The following is a 14,693-nucleotide window of genomic DNA, read 5'->3' as shown; positions in this document are numbered from 1 at the left end:
CTTTGATTTCACCCTATGAAATAAGTAATAAGACAAAGATAATGAGTAAAAAGCTGAGTGGTAACTTCTCTCTGAACAGCGACAACACATAAAGCTTACCCCCCCCCCCAAAAAAAGAAAATAAAGCAAAACACCTGTGGTTTAATTTCTCTTTTCAAAAAAGTCAATTCCCTTTTTTTTTAAGATTAAGACAAAGTTCAAACAGGGAAATGACGTCGTATCGTAAAAGTCACAGTGATTTTAAAGCTGTAAACCAACACGGACGCTCCAGTGAAACGATATCACGTCGGTTTGGTAACGTCGTTAATAAAATCACAATAAAACGACTTCCTGCTCCTATAAACAGCTGTTTTATTTAGACATTAAACAAACGCTGGTTTCCTGTTGAAATTATGCTTTGAAATATTAATATTTATTGTGTCTGCAGCTCCAGTGGAGGGTCAGTGTTAGAAAAAAGGGAAATTTAAAGACCCAGACATCATGTCTCCGCCCCCCCTACTGCACTTTTCTTCAGTTTGTGCTTTGCTTTGAAATGTTGGTGTCGGCACAGATTCAATTTTGACCAAATAGTAGATTAATGTAATGTTCAGCTGGTGTCGGAGCGTGATATGTTTATTCTCTTCCTAGTTCAGCTTATTTTAGGTCTTTAAGGTCCTGTTCAGACCTGGTGTGAAGACCTGTCCTGAATGTGTCTCCTCCTCAGGACGACTCATCAGACCTGGTGTGAAGACCTGTCCTGAATGTGTCTCCTGTGACCACGAGTGACAGGAGACCTGGACCTGGCGCTGACCACCTGTGATGAGTCCACTCAGGACAGACGTCGACACCAGGTCTGAAGGGGTCGATGTTGAGGTATTGAATATTCTGTAGATTATGAGATTAGAAAAATAAACCGTTTCTTACAACTGTGCTTTTAATGTGTTTGTTTGCATTCACTCCAAAGAAAATAAAAACTGTGATGTGAACTAACTGTTCGCTCGTCGCTGGTGATAAATCTGCAAACTCTAGAGTGAACTGAAATCAGTGAAGGCAGCGCATGATGCTCGTTACCATCATGAACAGACTGAACCTAAGAGATGAGTTTTAAACGATTACAGTCTTCAGATCTGGTGATTCGGTGACTGTGAAATAAAAAGCGTGTTCTTTAATCCCTATTCTAAACGTACCCAAAACAAGACGTTTTAATTTTTCTCACAAATAAATAAAAGAAAGACTTTCAGCCAAGCTGGTGTCGTGAAAACAATAAAGTGAAGAAGTGCAAAGAAAACACAAGATTAAGTGAACGACCACAGACGAACTGTAACCGACGTGTCTTATCTGCTCTCGCAAACCATCTGGACGATCAGGTCCCGGGCGTCCTGAACGCCCGAGCTCAGCTCCGCCTCGCCCTTCCTCACGTAGGTGCCGATGAGGAACAGCCTGCGGTCGCCGACCTCCGACAGCGACAGAGCGTCGTGGAGGTCGGTGATGCTGCAGGCGCCCGGGAGATCCTGGAAACAAGAGGGGAGAAGGTAGAGGAGATGAGGAGACGCGTGGTGGAGACACATTTAGACAGTTTCTAAATGTGTAACTGTGCCGACGTTGTTAAGGAATAAGAGGATTCTTCATCTGAGTCTTAGATTCTGGTGAAGACGGAGGAAACCACTTTCTACAGCCGTGTTCTGACATGTGAGCAGATTATTGGGTACAGGACATTTTCCATATTTACCTTTTACCTATGAAGAACACAGCAGGAGATTGTAGAAGTAATTTCTAATATAAATAATGCCCCGATTATGTTCTGGAAATTAAAGTTTTTATAAAAATCAAACTGAATATATTTGGGTTTTGAGGATAAAGCAAAATAAAAATACACGGAAGACACCACAGACCCTGGGAAACTGTGATTAAACATCTACTTCCAAACATTTTAAAGTTAATTGATCTTTCATCAGGACGTTAATCGATAATTAATCACAGCTCATATGAATACAAATCATCTGAATACAAAGTGAAGCTGCGTTAACAGATTTGAAACCGAACACAGACGCTCACAGGCTTTTTATTGAAAAGCATCTCGAGTGCTTTCTGTCACACTCACCTGTTTGTTGGCCAGCACCATTAATGGCAGGCTGGGGTCAGAGGTCAGCAGCGCGTGTAAATGTTCCCTAGCAACTGGGAAGTGCTGTGGGTGGGAGGAGTCGACCACGAACACCAGCAGCAGAGCCTTGGACATGTATTTCTGCCAGTACGGCCGCAGCTCCTCTTTACCGCCGACTGACAGACACACAACAGATCATCACAATCACCATCGAGCCCTTTTTTATCTCCTGTGACTTTAACGTGTTTAACGTGTCGTCTCACTCACTCTCTAAGAACTCGATGTGCAGGTCCTCTCTGTTGATGGACACGGCGTTGAAGCCCTGAGTCGGCTGCATGTCCTGCTCCAGGCTGCCGGTGCTCAGGCAGTGCAGCAGACTGGTTTTACCGGCTCCATCCAGACCCAGAACCAGAACCTGGGTCCCCCTCGGCCTGGACTGTGGACGGACACACACACACAGACCGACACACATCAGATAAAGCACACAAAACAAACACAGAGAGCTGCAGAATCACAACAAGGACACACAACATGACTCAAAACGACTAAAAACTAAAAACAGACAAACACAAAGACACACAACCAAAAACAAAATGACCACAAAGACACAATCCCAATAGAAAGAGACACAACATGTCTACAGTGACATGGGTGGGGTGTGTGTGTGTGTGTGTGTGGGGGGGGGGGGGTTACATGTCAGTGCCCAGGGCCCCAATGAGTCACAACCCGCCCCTGTTACATGTCAGATTTTTTTTTATTTCTTATATAATTTTTATATTTTCACAGAAAACTAAACCCTCCAACATCCTCCAGCCTCCACGCGAGCTCCTCAGCAGCTCGAGTCCGGGGAAGACGCCTCTTACCTCGGGTGCTTCTGGGTGTTTGTCCGCAGCAACAGGCGGAGGAGCAGCTGCAGCAGAGACTATCTTCATCTTCTCCTCTTCCTCCTCCTTCCTCCTCCTCCTCCTCTCTCCATCCACCTCCTTCCTGTCTTCTCCCTCCTGTCCTCCTCCTCCTGCTCCTCCGGCCCGGGCTCCAGGCGTCTTCTTCCCGGAGAAGGACGCGTAGTTCCAGATCAGATACGCGACGCCCCCCGCCACCGCCGCGGAGGCACCGAGGACTCCGGCTTCTCTCCACCCGACCATGGTGCTCGACTGGCGGCTTCGCTGCTCACAGGCGGGCGGACATTGTTCTGGGTGAAGTTTTAAATTCGCCTCCTGCTGCGGATCAGCTCCTCAACAAGTGGATTAACGAACAGGAAGCTGCGGGAACTCATTTCCGGCCTGTTTACCCGCTCTGTGTTGATGCACTGCCGCAGGCTGACCACCAGGGGGCGCGACCTTCCCTTCCCCATGTCAACTGAACTCAAAATCAATATTTATTTTTCTATTATCTTTAGATATGGTGGAGTTTTCAACTACACAGTGATATGAGCTTTATTAGAAAATAGAAGAAAGATATTAAATTAAAAATAAATGAAATAAAACATTCCTACTCCCTTTTCTCAATTCAGATTCTAATTGTTTTCACGTGATATTACTAAAACTTTTAAAACATTAAAGGCTTTATTGTAATGATTATATTTTATTCACTTTTACACAACTGAGGTTTTCTTTTAGATCAAACATAATCTTCAGATATTCCATTTATAATACTTTCAAATACAGAAAAGGATTTTTAACTCTTGTTTATTCTTTGTTTTTGAAATAAAACTCATATCAAAGTCATATAATTCCACATTAAAACAAAATAGGAACTCGAGAAACATGCATCAGCAGACCAGTACATTTATTTAGAAATGAAAAGGATGCCAATATAATATTTTTTTATACAATAACTGAACAAACAACATCAACAAATCAACTCAAATCCAACTCTATAGAAAAGTAAACTCTTTATTTTAAATGAACCGAGCCGGGTTGAACCTGTGTGAACAGAACATGAAACCTGTCCTTCCCTCCCATCACGGTCTGATTGGTGCTGCCGGGTCGTCTCCTCTTCACTGGTCCCCCGTCAGCTTCTCAGGAGCAGTGAGGAGCCAGGCGTTGAGCTTGTTCTTCTCCGGCACCACCCTGAGGTTCTGCCTGGTCCGGGCCCTCAGGGACGGGGGCCTCTTTTTGTGGCTAGCCCCAGTCTCCTGATTGTGCTCCGCCCTCGAGGACTCCACCACCTGGGTCTGGCGGTGCCTCCGGGCCTTGGACACCTCTTGGACGCCGCTGTAGCTCTTGTTCTTGATGGAGCACAGGAGCCTGGCCCTGCTGCTGGACTCCTCCTCATCTGGTTTCTCGTCCTCCTCGTCGTCTCCAGAGTTCTTGTCTTTGCCGTTTTGTGAGAACGTCTTCTGCTGCCATGTGAGGAACTCTGACATGGTATCCTTCAGGTGGGAGGCAAAGTCTTGCTGCGTCATGGTGACCTGGCTGCTGACCTCCACCGTGGCCTCCTTCAGCTTCTCATACTGGGCCTGGACGTTGGTCATCTCCTCCAGGAAGTCTGCGGAGACGAGCTCCTGCACGGCCGTGGCCCTCCCCAGAAACCCTGCACACACCGGCTCCTTCTTTGGCTTCCTCTGCTTTATGAAGGAGAGGAAGTGAGGCATGGCGGTGTAGTGTATGGCTTTGATGGACACCAGCTTCTTGTAGACGTAAAGCACATCATGATGCCCAGCTTCCACAGAATCCTTCAGGAACTTCTGAACCTGGTCCCAGTCCTGCAGGGCCAGTCTGATCTTCACAGGTGGAACAGCGGGCTGTGTGTGGTAGAAACCAAACATCAGGTACAGGCCTCCCACTCGGATTTGGTAGCTGTACGGAGACAGGAAGTACTTCATGGCTGTGGCTAGTGTCACTCTGCTGAACCTCTTCTTCTCACTCACACCTGCGCAGCCCAAGAAGACATCAGAGAGGCCCATGTTCCTCCAGATGGCTGAAAACACCTCGTACCTCACCGAGTCGGCGTGCTGGAAGCGAGCGAGCAGCTCCTCCACGTCCTCCGTCAGAGGGTGGAAGAAGAAGTCGGTGTAGATGGGAGGAAGACGAGGCATCGTGTCCTCAACACCTCACAACTAAACAGCTGCAGATCTGAGGAGCTCGAAACAAAACCAGGAGAGGAGCACAGTCCAGACAGGTGAGGCTCGATTTCAGCCAATCACCTGAGAGCTGGGTCTAGGAGTGGGCGGGGATAATCAGGTCAATTATCCAATCAAGAGAACTGCTGCGGACATTGTTTGTCCACATGTCACCGAACGTCTCCACTACGAAGGATGGAGATGAACATAAATAAATATAACATATATATTTATATAAATATAAATGAATAGATAAATGAATAAATTAATTTTGAAATGAAACATACAATTCCTATATTTATACATGTATTAATTTGGATGTTCATTTATTTATTAATTTATCTAATTAGAAATTAATTCATGTATTTCTCAATGTATACATTAATGTATTCATAAATTTCTACATTTATTTATGTATTTCTACATCTATTCATTCCGATTTTTGTATATTTCTACACTATTTTATTTATATATTCTTACATTTATTTATCTGTTTATATATATGATGATTTTTTGGGCAGATGTTCGGGGGGGAAAGAAATCAGAGCACACGATTGAAGGAAAACATTAATGAGCCCTCAGGCAAAGTACTGTTCTGCAAACACTGAGCCAATTAAAGCACAGGTTCATGTTTGGCTTAAGAAAAATCATGCACACAATAACTGAACATCAACTAATAAGAGCAGGTCATAAACTAAATATCCTGTTTTAGTCTTAATAAGTAGATTATATGTATCGTTCATTATTTTCACATTATAGAAATTACTCTAAATGTGAAATACTGAAATGCATTATTACTGCCTTTATATCCCTTGATTTTATTCTGACAGCTGGATCCATAAGCTTGGTTTAAAAAAATATTTATAAGCTAAAATAAAAAATAAAAATACAAACCCGATCATTAAAATCTTCTCTCCTGCCAAACGTCAACAAAAACACAATTTGAGCCACAAACACAAGTAACACAGGAGGTCTTTGTGTTGCTGTTGTCAAGTTTTATTAAGATTTAACAAAACTGGAAACCTGTTTGGCCAAAAGTCTCTTTCCTCATTTCCTAAAACATTTATCGGACAGAATTAAACTCGAGTTAAAATTCTCTCTCGCTTGAATTAAGACCAACACAGGAATTCAAAAATAAATATTCTTTGACATTTCATCCAATGCTCAGAGGTCGATGGTCGACTGAAAGTAAAGGGACAATTTCAGAGATGATGCAGAGTTTGACGTCCGACCACAAAATATTAAAAGACAATTCTCCCAAATCGGAACTTCAAGTTACATCGTCGAAGCAGCAGGTTTCACAAAATGTCCAAAAGGTCCTTAAACTCATCCGTGTTTTCCACAGTATCAAGATTTCTTGTTTTAATTATTGGATGAAAATGAACACGTTCAACATTGTGGCTGATTGCAAACAGCATCCTCACATGTGGAAGATGCATCTGTGAAACATGTTCAAGGGGAGAAAGATGCATGATTTGATATAAAAAATATTCAAGCTCGGTTGGAGGAGCCGGCTTCATGTCAGACTTTTCCAGAGGAGGAGGAAAACTTGCGGAAACTGACGAGGAGAGCTGAGAGAGAAGCTCTCCAGTCTGAGCTGAACGCTGGAGCTCAGATCTGCAGAAGAGAACCAGCTACTCTCTACAGTTACAGATGTGACTGTACAGAAGCCACCTCTGGATTAACAGGAAGGTTCTCATTGAGGCGAGTGCACAGCTGGAGGAACGACATGTCTAAGTTTCTTGATGCATCAGGAATATTGACACTTTCATTATTTCTGCATTGAAACAGATTTACCTTTAGATTCAGGGTCATTTTGGATTCATTTAGAAACGTTGGTGCTCTTGAATTTTTAATTTGCACATCTGAATGGCTCCTGTATCGAGATGTGAAGCAGAGGCTCATGGGTAATGTAGGATTCAGATCCACCTACCAAACCAGAACTTGATTTCAGTCTCCACACACTAAGTAAAAGCCTCTTTCCTGTCAGTGGACATTTAAAAAGAAGTTTCAGTGACTGAGGAAGTTTTCATTTAATCATTCTCGTCTCACCTCAAAGTTCATGAACTTGAGAGAAATCAAAACTCTCACTTGAGGAAACGTCATCTTCTGAAGAGCAACTAAAAGTTCATTTTAGAGAAGCTGTCCTTTAAACGTTCAGCGAAAAGGGGAAGTTTTGGTTTGAGACATTTAAATGAACGGCAACAACAAAAGTCAAATGAAAGTTGAAACATAAAAAAAAAAAAAAGAGAGTTTATGATCTCTTGGTGATTTGTCGGCCACACAAACGTCAATGTGTCCCGTGGCTCTCTCCTCCTCCCGTCTACCAGCCTCCTTTCCCGCCCTTCTTCTTCTTCTGTGGTGCCTTCTTGCGAGTGGCCCCCGAGGCGGCGGGTTTCTGCTGCCGCGGCGGGACCACGTTGCTGCCGGGGGCTGAAGTGGAGCCGGACGCAGACCCTGGTCTGGGGGAGGTAGGGGGGCTAGTGGCCGTCTTACTGGCATCCCTGGAACGGAGAGAGAAAACCAATGGGTGTCACAGATTGTTCTCAAAGTCTTAACATCTAACGGATTCATCAACTGTTTCAACAAAACTCTTCTATATCCATATAGAAATGTTATGATTTATGGATTTTTTTACAAAAACCCAATTCTACAATTCCTGTGTGTGATTAAAACTCATAAAGAGACGTATTGAAAGCTGATATTTTAACATCTCGTGTTAAAGCAGTTAGACATTCATTCTAACAGATGGACTTTTCATTAGTCTGACTTTATTTTGGCCGAGAGACCACATGTGCAGTTTCTCCTGCACAGCAGCTGGAGGTCTCCGCTGAGGATTCATTGGCAGAGAAATAAAAAAGGACAATTTCTGCTGCTTTTCCTCCATTAGAAGAGTTGATCACAAGGTTCAAATTACAGGAATTTCCCCTCCAGACAGCTCTTTCTCACAGGTGACGTGCACATGCTCATACTCACAGCTCGGCTGAAGCTCCTGGCGTCGCTCCCTGCGTGCCTTTTCCGATCTGATCCTTCTTCTTTCCCTTCTTCTTGCCTCTGTAGTAGGTGCGCTCCTTCATGGGAAGCCACCTCTCAAGGTCGGGGGTTGCTTTAGGGTCGCAGTTCTTGGGTAATTTGCCTAAAATGAGAGTATACTTCATTATGCTTCATTGCTCCGACAGAATAAATCCCCATGTGTGGCAGCAGGGGGCGCTGTTGCTGAGTAAACGTTACTCAGTGTTGTAAAGATTATCTCAATACAAGGACTTTATAAAATATGAGGTAACAAGTGACAACGTACCTTTCTTCTTCTTCCTCTTCTTCTTGATCTCAGCTTGGCTGTAAAGGAAATGCAGACATATAGGTTAAAACAACAGCTTCTATAAAAAATAATTGAATAAATGTGAAAATCATAAATCCGATGTGGCGGCCTTACCCTTGTTCTTTAGGAAGAGTTTCTCCCGGGACTTTAGCGGCTTTTTTCCTGACATATGTGGCCCCGTGCGAGTTTTCCAGCTCGTCCACGTCCACGTTGAGAGACATGGCCTCGGCGGAGGGGAGGTGTTTGCTAAGGCTAGAGGGGAACGCTAAGGAAACATTGTTCTGTCACTTCACCTGCACTCCATCATTTCAGATTCTAGATCAACCATCTGTCGTTTGGTCTTCTGAGGCTTTAAAGAACATTTTCTTTCATCATCAATTAATCTGCTAGATATTTACTTGGTGAAACAACTGATTGTTTTTCCTGTAAAATGATAACAATGGTAGAAAATGTAACTAGTTTTTCCAGAGCCCATAACAGCATCTTCACACGTCTTAAACGATTAATCAAGACAAAAAATACTTGCTCATTATCTTCTGTTGATCAACTACTAGAATAATCAGCAAATGTTCGGTAGGTGAAAAGGATACGATTTGGCTTTGTCTGTGTCCACCAGGGAATACGCTGAGATGAGTTGTGCCAACGTGTGGATGTCCTTGGTGTTCTGACTGTTTAAATAAAAATATATATGTTAGCATGAAGTGATATCAAGTTTGATAAATCAGCAGCTGAGAGTTAACCTCTGAGATGCACGTCATGTGTTACTCTGCTACTCCCCACATGCTGGGACTCACTTCCACAGCTGCTCCAGATCACTAATGGCTTCCTTCTTCCGTCCGTACTTCAGTTTGAAGTTGGCAGCTTCTCGTACGAGAGCCAAGTGTGAAGCAGATCCAGGCTGCGGAGGAAAAAACACAGAGAACAGGAACATTACACAGTGGAAACATGTTCAGGAACTAACATGTGTGTCGGATTGTCTTCTCACACACACACACACACACACACACACACACACACACACACACACACACACACACACACACACACACACACACACACACACACACACACACACACACACACACACACACACACACACACACACTATAAGTGGTTATTCGTTTTTAAAAATAACTTTCTCCACTGGATTTATTACCATAGTCTGTCAATACAGTACCTGTTCAGACTGGAAATACTCGATAGCTTGTTTGAAGACGTCAATAGCGCTGTCGATGTCTTCTTCATGGGAGTACATCGTTACTAGAGCTGAAATCTGAGGAGTGACACACAGAGTTAGAGTCAATGTGATGAGAAATGACTTTACACAGTTAAAAGTATGAAATCGACACTATCTGATGACTTAAATGCACAATGATGTTTTCCTTTAAAGACTTACCATCCCTGATTTGTGCTTGAACTCTTCAATGGACCTCAGGACATCGCAGGCTTTTGTCACATGACCTGAGGACCAAAACAAGTAATTTAAACAAAGTGTAACGACACAAATTCAGCTCCTGAGACCCACAAAAAGCCCATAACAACAAAAACCTCCAAATTAATCACAAAACACTGAATGAATATTTTTCTATCAAACGTTTTACTTAAAAATAACAGAATAAACCACTAAGTTAGTCAAATATATGCCTTCATATGAGCTATATTATAAGAAATATAGAATTTCTATAACTTCTTATGCCAAGACGGTAGAATTTGTCCGAACGCATCAAATCATAAACCAAATAAAAACACAACGGTACCTTGTATTAAATATAGTTGTGCCATTGTCAGTTTGATGCCAGACGCACTCTCTGGATGCTGATCAGAGAATTGCTGGAAAACAGTAAAGAGACAGTTTAAGATCTGTGAAAACACAAATCGCTGAATGCACACACGATAGTGACAACGCTATCAGCAGCACACACTTGATTGTAGCAGCTGTGGATGAATGGAACCATAAAGAGCGGGAAAACCCACAGCTGGGAGCTGATCATGTTTTACATTTAATAGTACTCAACATTTATAGAGCCACAGACATTGGGCACAACAGCTAAATTAGCTTAATTTGGTAAATAGAGTTAAAGTCATTGACAGGGTGTTTTAAAGTGTATGTGAAAAACGATGTTTACGTACATTTTAATTGTGGGAATGAAATACAGAAACTCGTTCGTACCTGGAGCAGCTCGATGGCTCGGCTGTGCTGCTTCTCTCTGCACAGCTGAGCGACCTGGATGAGGACCGGTCGAGGGTGACCCGGGTTCTGAGACTGAAGATTGGAGGACAGTTTCCTGCACTGGTCGGCCTGTTAACGACAAACAGCAACATCAGTCATCACCGTAACGTCCTCCTCTGACTCACATCTGGGGGTTTTGTTTCCATCACCGTACCTGATTTGTGTACATGGCCAGCAGAGCTTTGTTGAAGTCGATGGCCTGCAGCTGCTTCTTTGCCAACTTGTACTCAACACCCTCAGTGTTGGTGAGTTTCACCTTCTTCTTAGAGTCGAACACGTTTTGGTCCTGAGGGAACAGACAGAGCGTTAATGAAAACATCTTTTGCTCCAGTTGGAATCAGGCCTGATGAGCCTGGTTAAGAATGAAGTAATGAGGTTCGCTGTTATGTCTCGATGCTGATTAGCTCATTAAACACAGACGTTGGCAGGCTCACAGTCCACCCACCTTGTTTATCGTGATGATGTTGTTGGCAGTCACAGCGAGCAGCCCCACGTCTGACGGTCTGGAAATAAATCAAACAATCACTCACATATTAAAATCTCTTCTACAGCCTTTTGAATGGCTTCTGAAACCATTTCCTTTAGATCTTGCAGAAATCCTCATGTACCGTCAAAACCCAAATTCAAACTTCACTACGACAACATCATTTCAACCCTAGTTTCTTTCTTCTCATCTATATTCCTCACGTTAAACATCCTGGACTTACTTGAGCTTGATGACCTGGTTGTACAGCTGCAGCGCCTCATCTGTCCGACCTTGTAACTGAATGATGTAAGCCATCTGAGAATGAATGACGGCCAACTCCGACTCAATGTCCTCTTCAGTCACATCCTGCAAGGGAACAAACCAGGAATGACAAGTGATTATTCTGGGGAGAACTCAAACACCCGGAGCTTGGGACAGTACATGTGGGACTCACCCTCATGACAAAATTAGTTATTGACAAGATTAATCCCTTTCAGAAATGTCTGTGACTTTCCCAAAGCTTATCAAGGCCAGAACAAAAGTCCAATTTGATAAAAGACAAACATATTTTAATAAAACAAAGTTCATGCCACTTACAGAATCATCTGCCAGCGAGACTCTGCAAAGCTCTATAGAAAAAAACAACAACAATAATTTAATATTAGATCGTAACAGGACAGAAAAGGACTTGATGATAAAAGGTACGATGGCTGTGACCGACCTTCTGCCTGTTGTAATTTATTAAAAGCCTCCATGAGCTGTCCTTGGCCAATCAGAGCGCAGGCAGTGTTGTAACACAGCTCATAGGTCGACTCTGGGAGACCGAGATCTTCCTGCAAGGGGGAAACACATCTTAAATTAATGCACAGTTAAAATATATAAAGTGAGGCAATCGAAAACAGTTTTGTGTTGTAAGAGCATCAGTTTATAGACTAAAAGATGAGCCCAGATGTGATCAACAACACAAAAGGTATTGTCAGTGTGGTGTTTACCAGAGGGGCCTTCTCCCACTGACTCATTGCAGCCAGAACAGCAGCCAGGTTGGTCTTCCTCTCCTCCTCGTACTCATCCTGGGAGTTCCTGATCAGATCTGTGTAGACGGACTTGCAATCGTTGTAGCGCTCCAGTCTGTACAACTAGGAAATGAAAAGGAAAAGACAAATCCAGTCAGCCACAGTTTCAGAGTTGGGAAGTAAAAAACCTGAGAGTATATGTTGTGCTTTCCACACAATATCTAACACTACACATCCAGTCTCCAGTAAGATTATATCTATGCTGCTGGTCAGGAATCCTCACCACTTGACCGTAAAGCTCCTTCAGCTTGTCAGTTTGCTCCGGAGCATTTTCAATGGTCTTCAGGGCACTTTCCACTCTGTTCAGCCGGTACTCGCAGTACGCCTTCTCGAACACCACCTCACTGATGGACAAGAGAAAATAAAAATGATCTCAGTGATGAAATAAATGATGTCAAATCAGATTTTTGCTGTAGCTCTAATTACAGCAGGAATTAATGTTGACCAAACACGACAGGGAGAAGTTAATGTCAAGTGAAATAATTGGTTGTTGTTGTTGTTTACCTGCCGAGCATTTTTGTATGAGTGTTCATGACATTCAGAGCCTCTTTGAAGCTGCCGTTCTGAGTAAGGCAAACGATTTTACACTGAAGGGCCGTCACATCCTCCCTGTTATCCTGCAAAACTACGACAGAAGAGAAAACACACATTAGAACACGCTCAGTGATGCATATTAAGTAAGAACAACAACAACACTGATTCAATGTTCAGAAAAAAGACATCACTTCAGTGATTCAGATTTTTTAAACCTTCGTTTCATTTATGAAAACAGAAAAAGGTGATTTAACTGCAGACCCGATCTGGTCTAGATGGGGTTAAAGATATAAATGAAATATAAGTTTCAGAAATCTGACACAAAGTTTTGCACCTTCCTGGGTTAATGTGGATATACTGGTCTATACTGGTCAATACTGGTCATTTATCATACTCATCTATTTCAATCCATTGACTGCACTTTGCACCAGTGTTACCTCGTGTTTACTTAGAATTCAACAAAGAACTTTATCTATACTTCTATTGCTTACTTTTGCAATACAGTCAGTTGTTATATATTTGTATAATATCGTGAGGAATCTTTATAAGAGGCGTGATGTGATTAGAGGATGAAACCCTTTGTTTCGTTGAGTTTCCACAGTGACAACAAAGATTAAGAATCATTTTCCACGTTTCCTCAGATGCAAAGAAGGAAAGAAAGTGAGTTTAAAATGGAGTTGAGGCTTTGCTCGGGTTTCCTTTCTCATCTACTTGACTAAATACTAGTTTAACTGCATTAAAACAGGATGATAGAGATAAGTTCAAAGGTTCCTCCAGACTCGAGCAGCTCACTGCAAGCGGATCAGCTGCCAGCCATGAGAAGTTAGCATCCCGGCTAGGGACACGTCAGTGGTCAGAGGAGGACGGAGGAGATACGAGGCGGAGTATTAAACCTCCTTCACACATTAAACACACGGAAACAAGTTTATAATGTCGCTCCGACCCGGACGCGTGCAGCTCGCGGGAGAAGTTTGATCAACAAGTCGACGTTTGAGAGGTCTGGCGAGAAAGCTGCTGTTAGCCTAGCCACATGCTAACAGCTGGCCCAGTGCAGCCCGCTGCCCGGAGAAAAGCCCCGTCCGCCGGCGGACTGGCCGCAGCTCCGGCGCTGCTCGACGGTCACACGAACACCAAAGGGCTCCTTACTTTTAGTGAGAGCCTTCAGGGCCCGGGTGTAGTCTCCATTCTGCCCGCAGCGGTTCACTTCGGTCCACAGCGAAGCCACGGACACTCCTCCGCTCGCCATCTTGGCCGAGTGACGTTCTGGGAGGAGCGGAAGTAGACCGGGTTCACTTCCGGTTCAGCGAGATAAATCTTTTTTTTTGTAAATAAATTCAAACACGCAAATAGAAGTTTAAAGATATTTTATGAGGTTTTCTTAAAAAGTTATTAATGGAGTAGATATTTTTTAAATATAAGGTTTTTATTTTCCTTTGTCGCAGATTTACGGTGCGTTCAATAACACAATTAAATACCGTAAAAATGCAGCTCCGATGTTCATCATAATAATCAGGACAATAACGTTACAATAATAAAAAGAATATGGAAAGTGCAAAAAGTCAGAAAGTGGTTTGGAGTCCAGAGTAACTGGCAGAAAATATCCATGTGTGTTGGCGTTTTAATACTATTCCTAATAATTTCAGGTTTACACGTACGTACACATTTCCGACAATATAAATCAAAGCGGGCTGTAAATACTGTACATTATACAAATGTTCTACTGTCATAATATTCGCATATATATGCATCCTGTACATTGTTAGAGCATATTAGCAAACTACCACCATATGATTCACGTACCTCATGTATATAAGTAACCTGCACGTTATTTACTCGAGCATCTTTGCATCATATGATTCTCACACACATATATATATATATATATAAGTAACCTGCACGTTATTTGTTCCAGCATCTTTGCACTATT

At 42.9% G+C, this 14,693-nt stretch overlaps 3 protein-coding genes across 5 annotated transcripts; all 3 read right to left on the bottom strand.

Moving 5' to 3' along the window:
* Positions 1 to 402: 402 nt before the first annotated feature.
* arl9 (ADP-ribosylation factor-like 9) lies at positions 403 to 3,343 on the bottom strand. 2 transcript variants are annotated; one of them, XM_034597749.1, is made up of 5 exons: positions 2,944 to 3,343; positions 2,348 to 2,516; positions 2,081 to 2,256; positions 719 to 1,490; positions 403 to 664 (listed from the first exon to the last, which is right to left on the bottom strand). In XM_034597749.1, the coding sequence occupies exons 1-4, from the start codon at positions 3,223 to 3,225 to the stop codon at positions 1,314 to 1,316; spliced, it is 804 nt and encodes a 267-aa protein (XP_034453640.1). In that variant the 5' UTR covers positions 3,226 to 3,343; the 3' UTR covers positions 403 to 664; positions 719 to 1,313. The 2 variants fall into 2 exon arrangements, with proteins under 2 accessions (XP_034453640.1, XP_034453638.1); XM_034597747.1 differs by having other exon boundaries at positions 403 to 677; positions 732 to 1,490.
* A 736-nt stretch (positions 3,344 to 4,079) lies between these two features.
* Positions 4,080 to 5,141, bottom strand: LOC117769838 (snRNA-activating protein complex subunit 1-like). The gene has a single exon (XM_034598983.1). The coding sequence runs from the start codon at positions 5,118 to 5,120 to the stop codon at positions 4,080 to 4,082; it is 1,041 nt and encodes a 346-aa protein (XP_034454874.1). The 5' UTR covers positions 5,121 to 5,141.
* Positions 5,142 to 6,119: 978 nt separating this feature from the next.
* On the bottom strand, positions 6,120 to 14,035 carry srp72 (signal recognition particle 72). 2 transcript variants are annotated; one of them, XR_004615155.1, is made up of 20 exons: positions 13,913 to 14,035; positions 12,737 to 12,857; positions 12,456 to 12,576; positions 12,152 to 12,295; positions 11,881 to 11,992; positions 11,757 to 11,788; positions 11,401 to 11,525; positions 11,139 to 11,196; positions 10,848 to 10,979; positions 10,634 to 10,762; positions 10,221 to 10,293; positions 9,860 to 9,924; positions 9,641 to 9,736; positions 9,258 to 9,361; positions 9,054 to 9,131; positions 8,578 to 8,715; positions 8,443 to 8,480; positions 8,121 to 8,280; positions 7,108 to 7,648; positions 6,120 to 6,985 (listed from the first exon to the last, which is right to left on the bottom strand). XR_004615155.1 is itself a non-coding variant. In XM_034597746.1 (19 exons), exons 1-19 carry the CDS (start codon positions 14,010 to 14,012, stop codon positions 7,468 to 7,470), a joined length of 2,007 nt encoding a protein of 668 aa, XP_034453637.1. In that variant the 5' UTR covers positions 14,013 to 14,035; the 3' UTR covers positions 6,120 to 7,467. The 2 variants fall into 2 exon arrangements, 1 of the variants encoding a protein (XP_034453637.1); XM_034597746.1 differs by having other exon boundaries at positions 6,120 to 7,648.
* Between the last annotated feature and the right edge of the window lie 658 nt (positions 14,036 to 14,693).

Source organism: Hippoglossus hippoglossus, chromosome 10, assembly GCF_009819705.1.
Source record: "Hippoglossus hippoglossus isolate fHipHip1 chromosome 10, fHipHip1.pri, whole genome shotgun sequence".
NCBI classification, from domain to species: domain Eukaryota; kingdom Metazoa; phylum Chordata; class Actinopteri; order Pleuronectiformes; family Pleuronectidae; genus Hippoglossus; species Hippoglossus hippoglossus.
Note: the sequence above shows the minus strand (reverse complement) of the source record. Positions and strands in the feature narration are given on the sequence as shown.

Excerpts from the sequence above, each read along its gene's own strand:
- arl9 (XM_034597749.1), bottom strand. The coding sequence starts at position 3,225 with ATGGTCGGGTGGAGAGAAGCCGGAGTCCTCGGTGCCTCCGCGGCGGTG. Across the intron at positions 2,257-2,347 it reads GCACATCGAGTTCTTAGAGA|TCGGCGGTAAAGAGGAGCTG; the intron begins GTGAGTGAGACG and ends TGTGTCTGTCAG. Across the intron at positions 1,491-2,080 it reads TGGTGCTGGCCAACAAACAG|GATCTCCCGGGCGCCTGCAG; the intron begins GTGAGTGTGACA and ends TCTTGTTTCCAG.
- LOC117769838 (XM_034598983.1), bottom strand. The coding sequence starts at position 5,120 with ATGCCTCGTCTTCCTCCCATCTACACCGACTTCTTCTTCCACCCTCTG.
- srp72 (XM_034597746.1), bottom strand. The coding sequence starts at position 14,012 with ATGGCGAGCGGAGGAGTGTCCGTGGCTTCGCTGTGGACCGAAGTGAAC. Across the intron at positions 8,716-9,053 it reads GACACAGACAAAGCCAAATC|CCTTAGCAAACACCTCCCCT; the intron begins GTATCCTTTTCA and ends GTTCCCCTCTAG. Across the intron at positions 8,281-8,442 it reads GAAGAGGAAGAAGAAGAAAG|GCAAATTACCCAAGAACTGC; the intron begins GTACGTTGTCAC and ends CTCTCATTTTAG.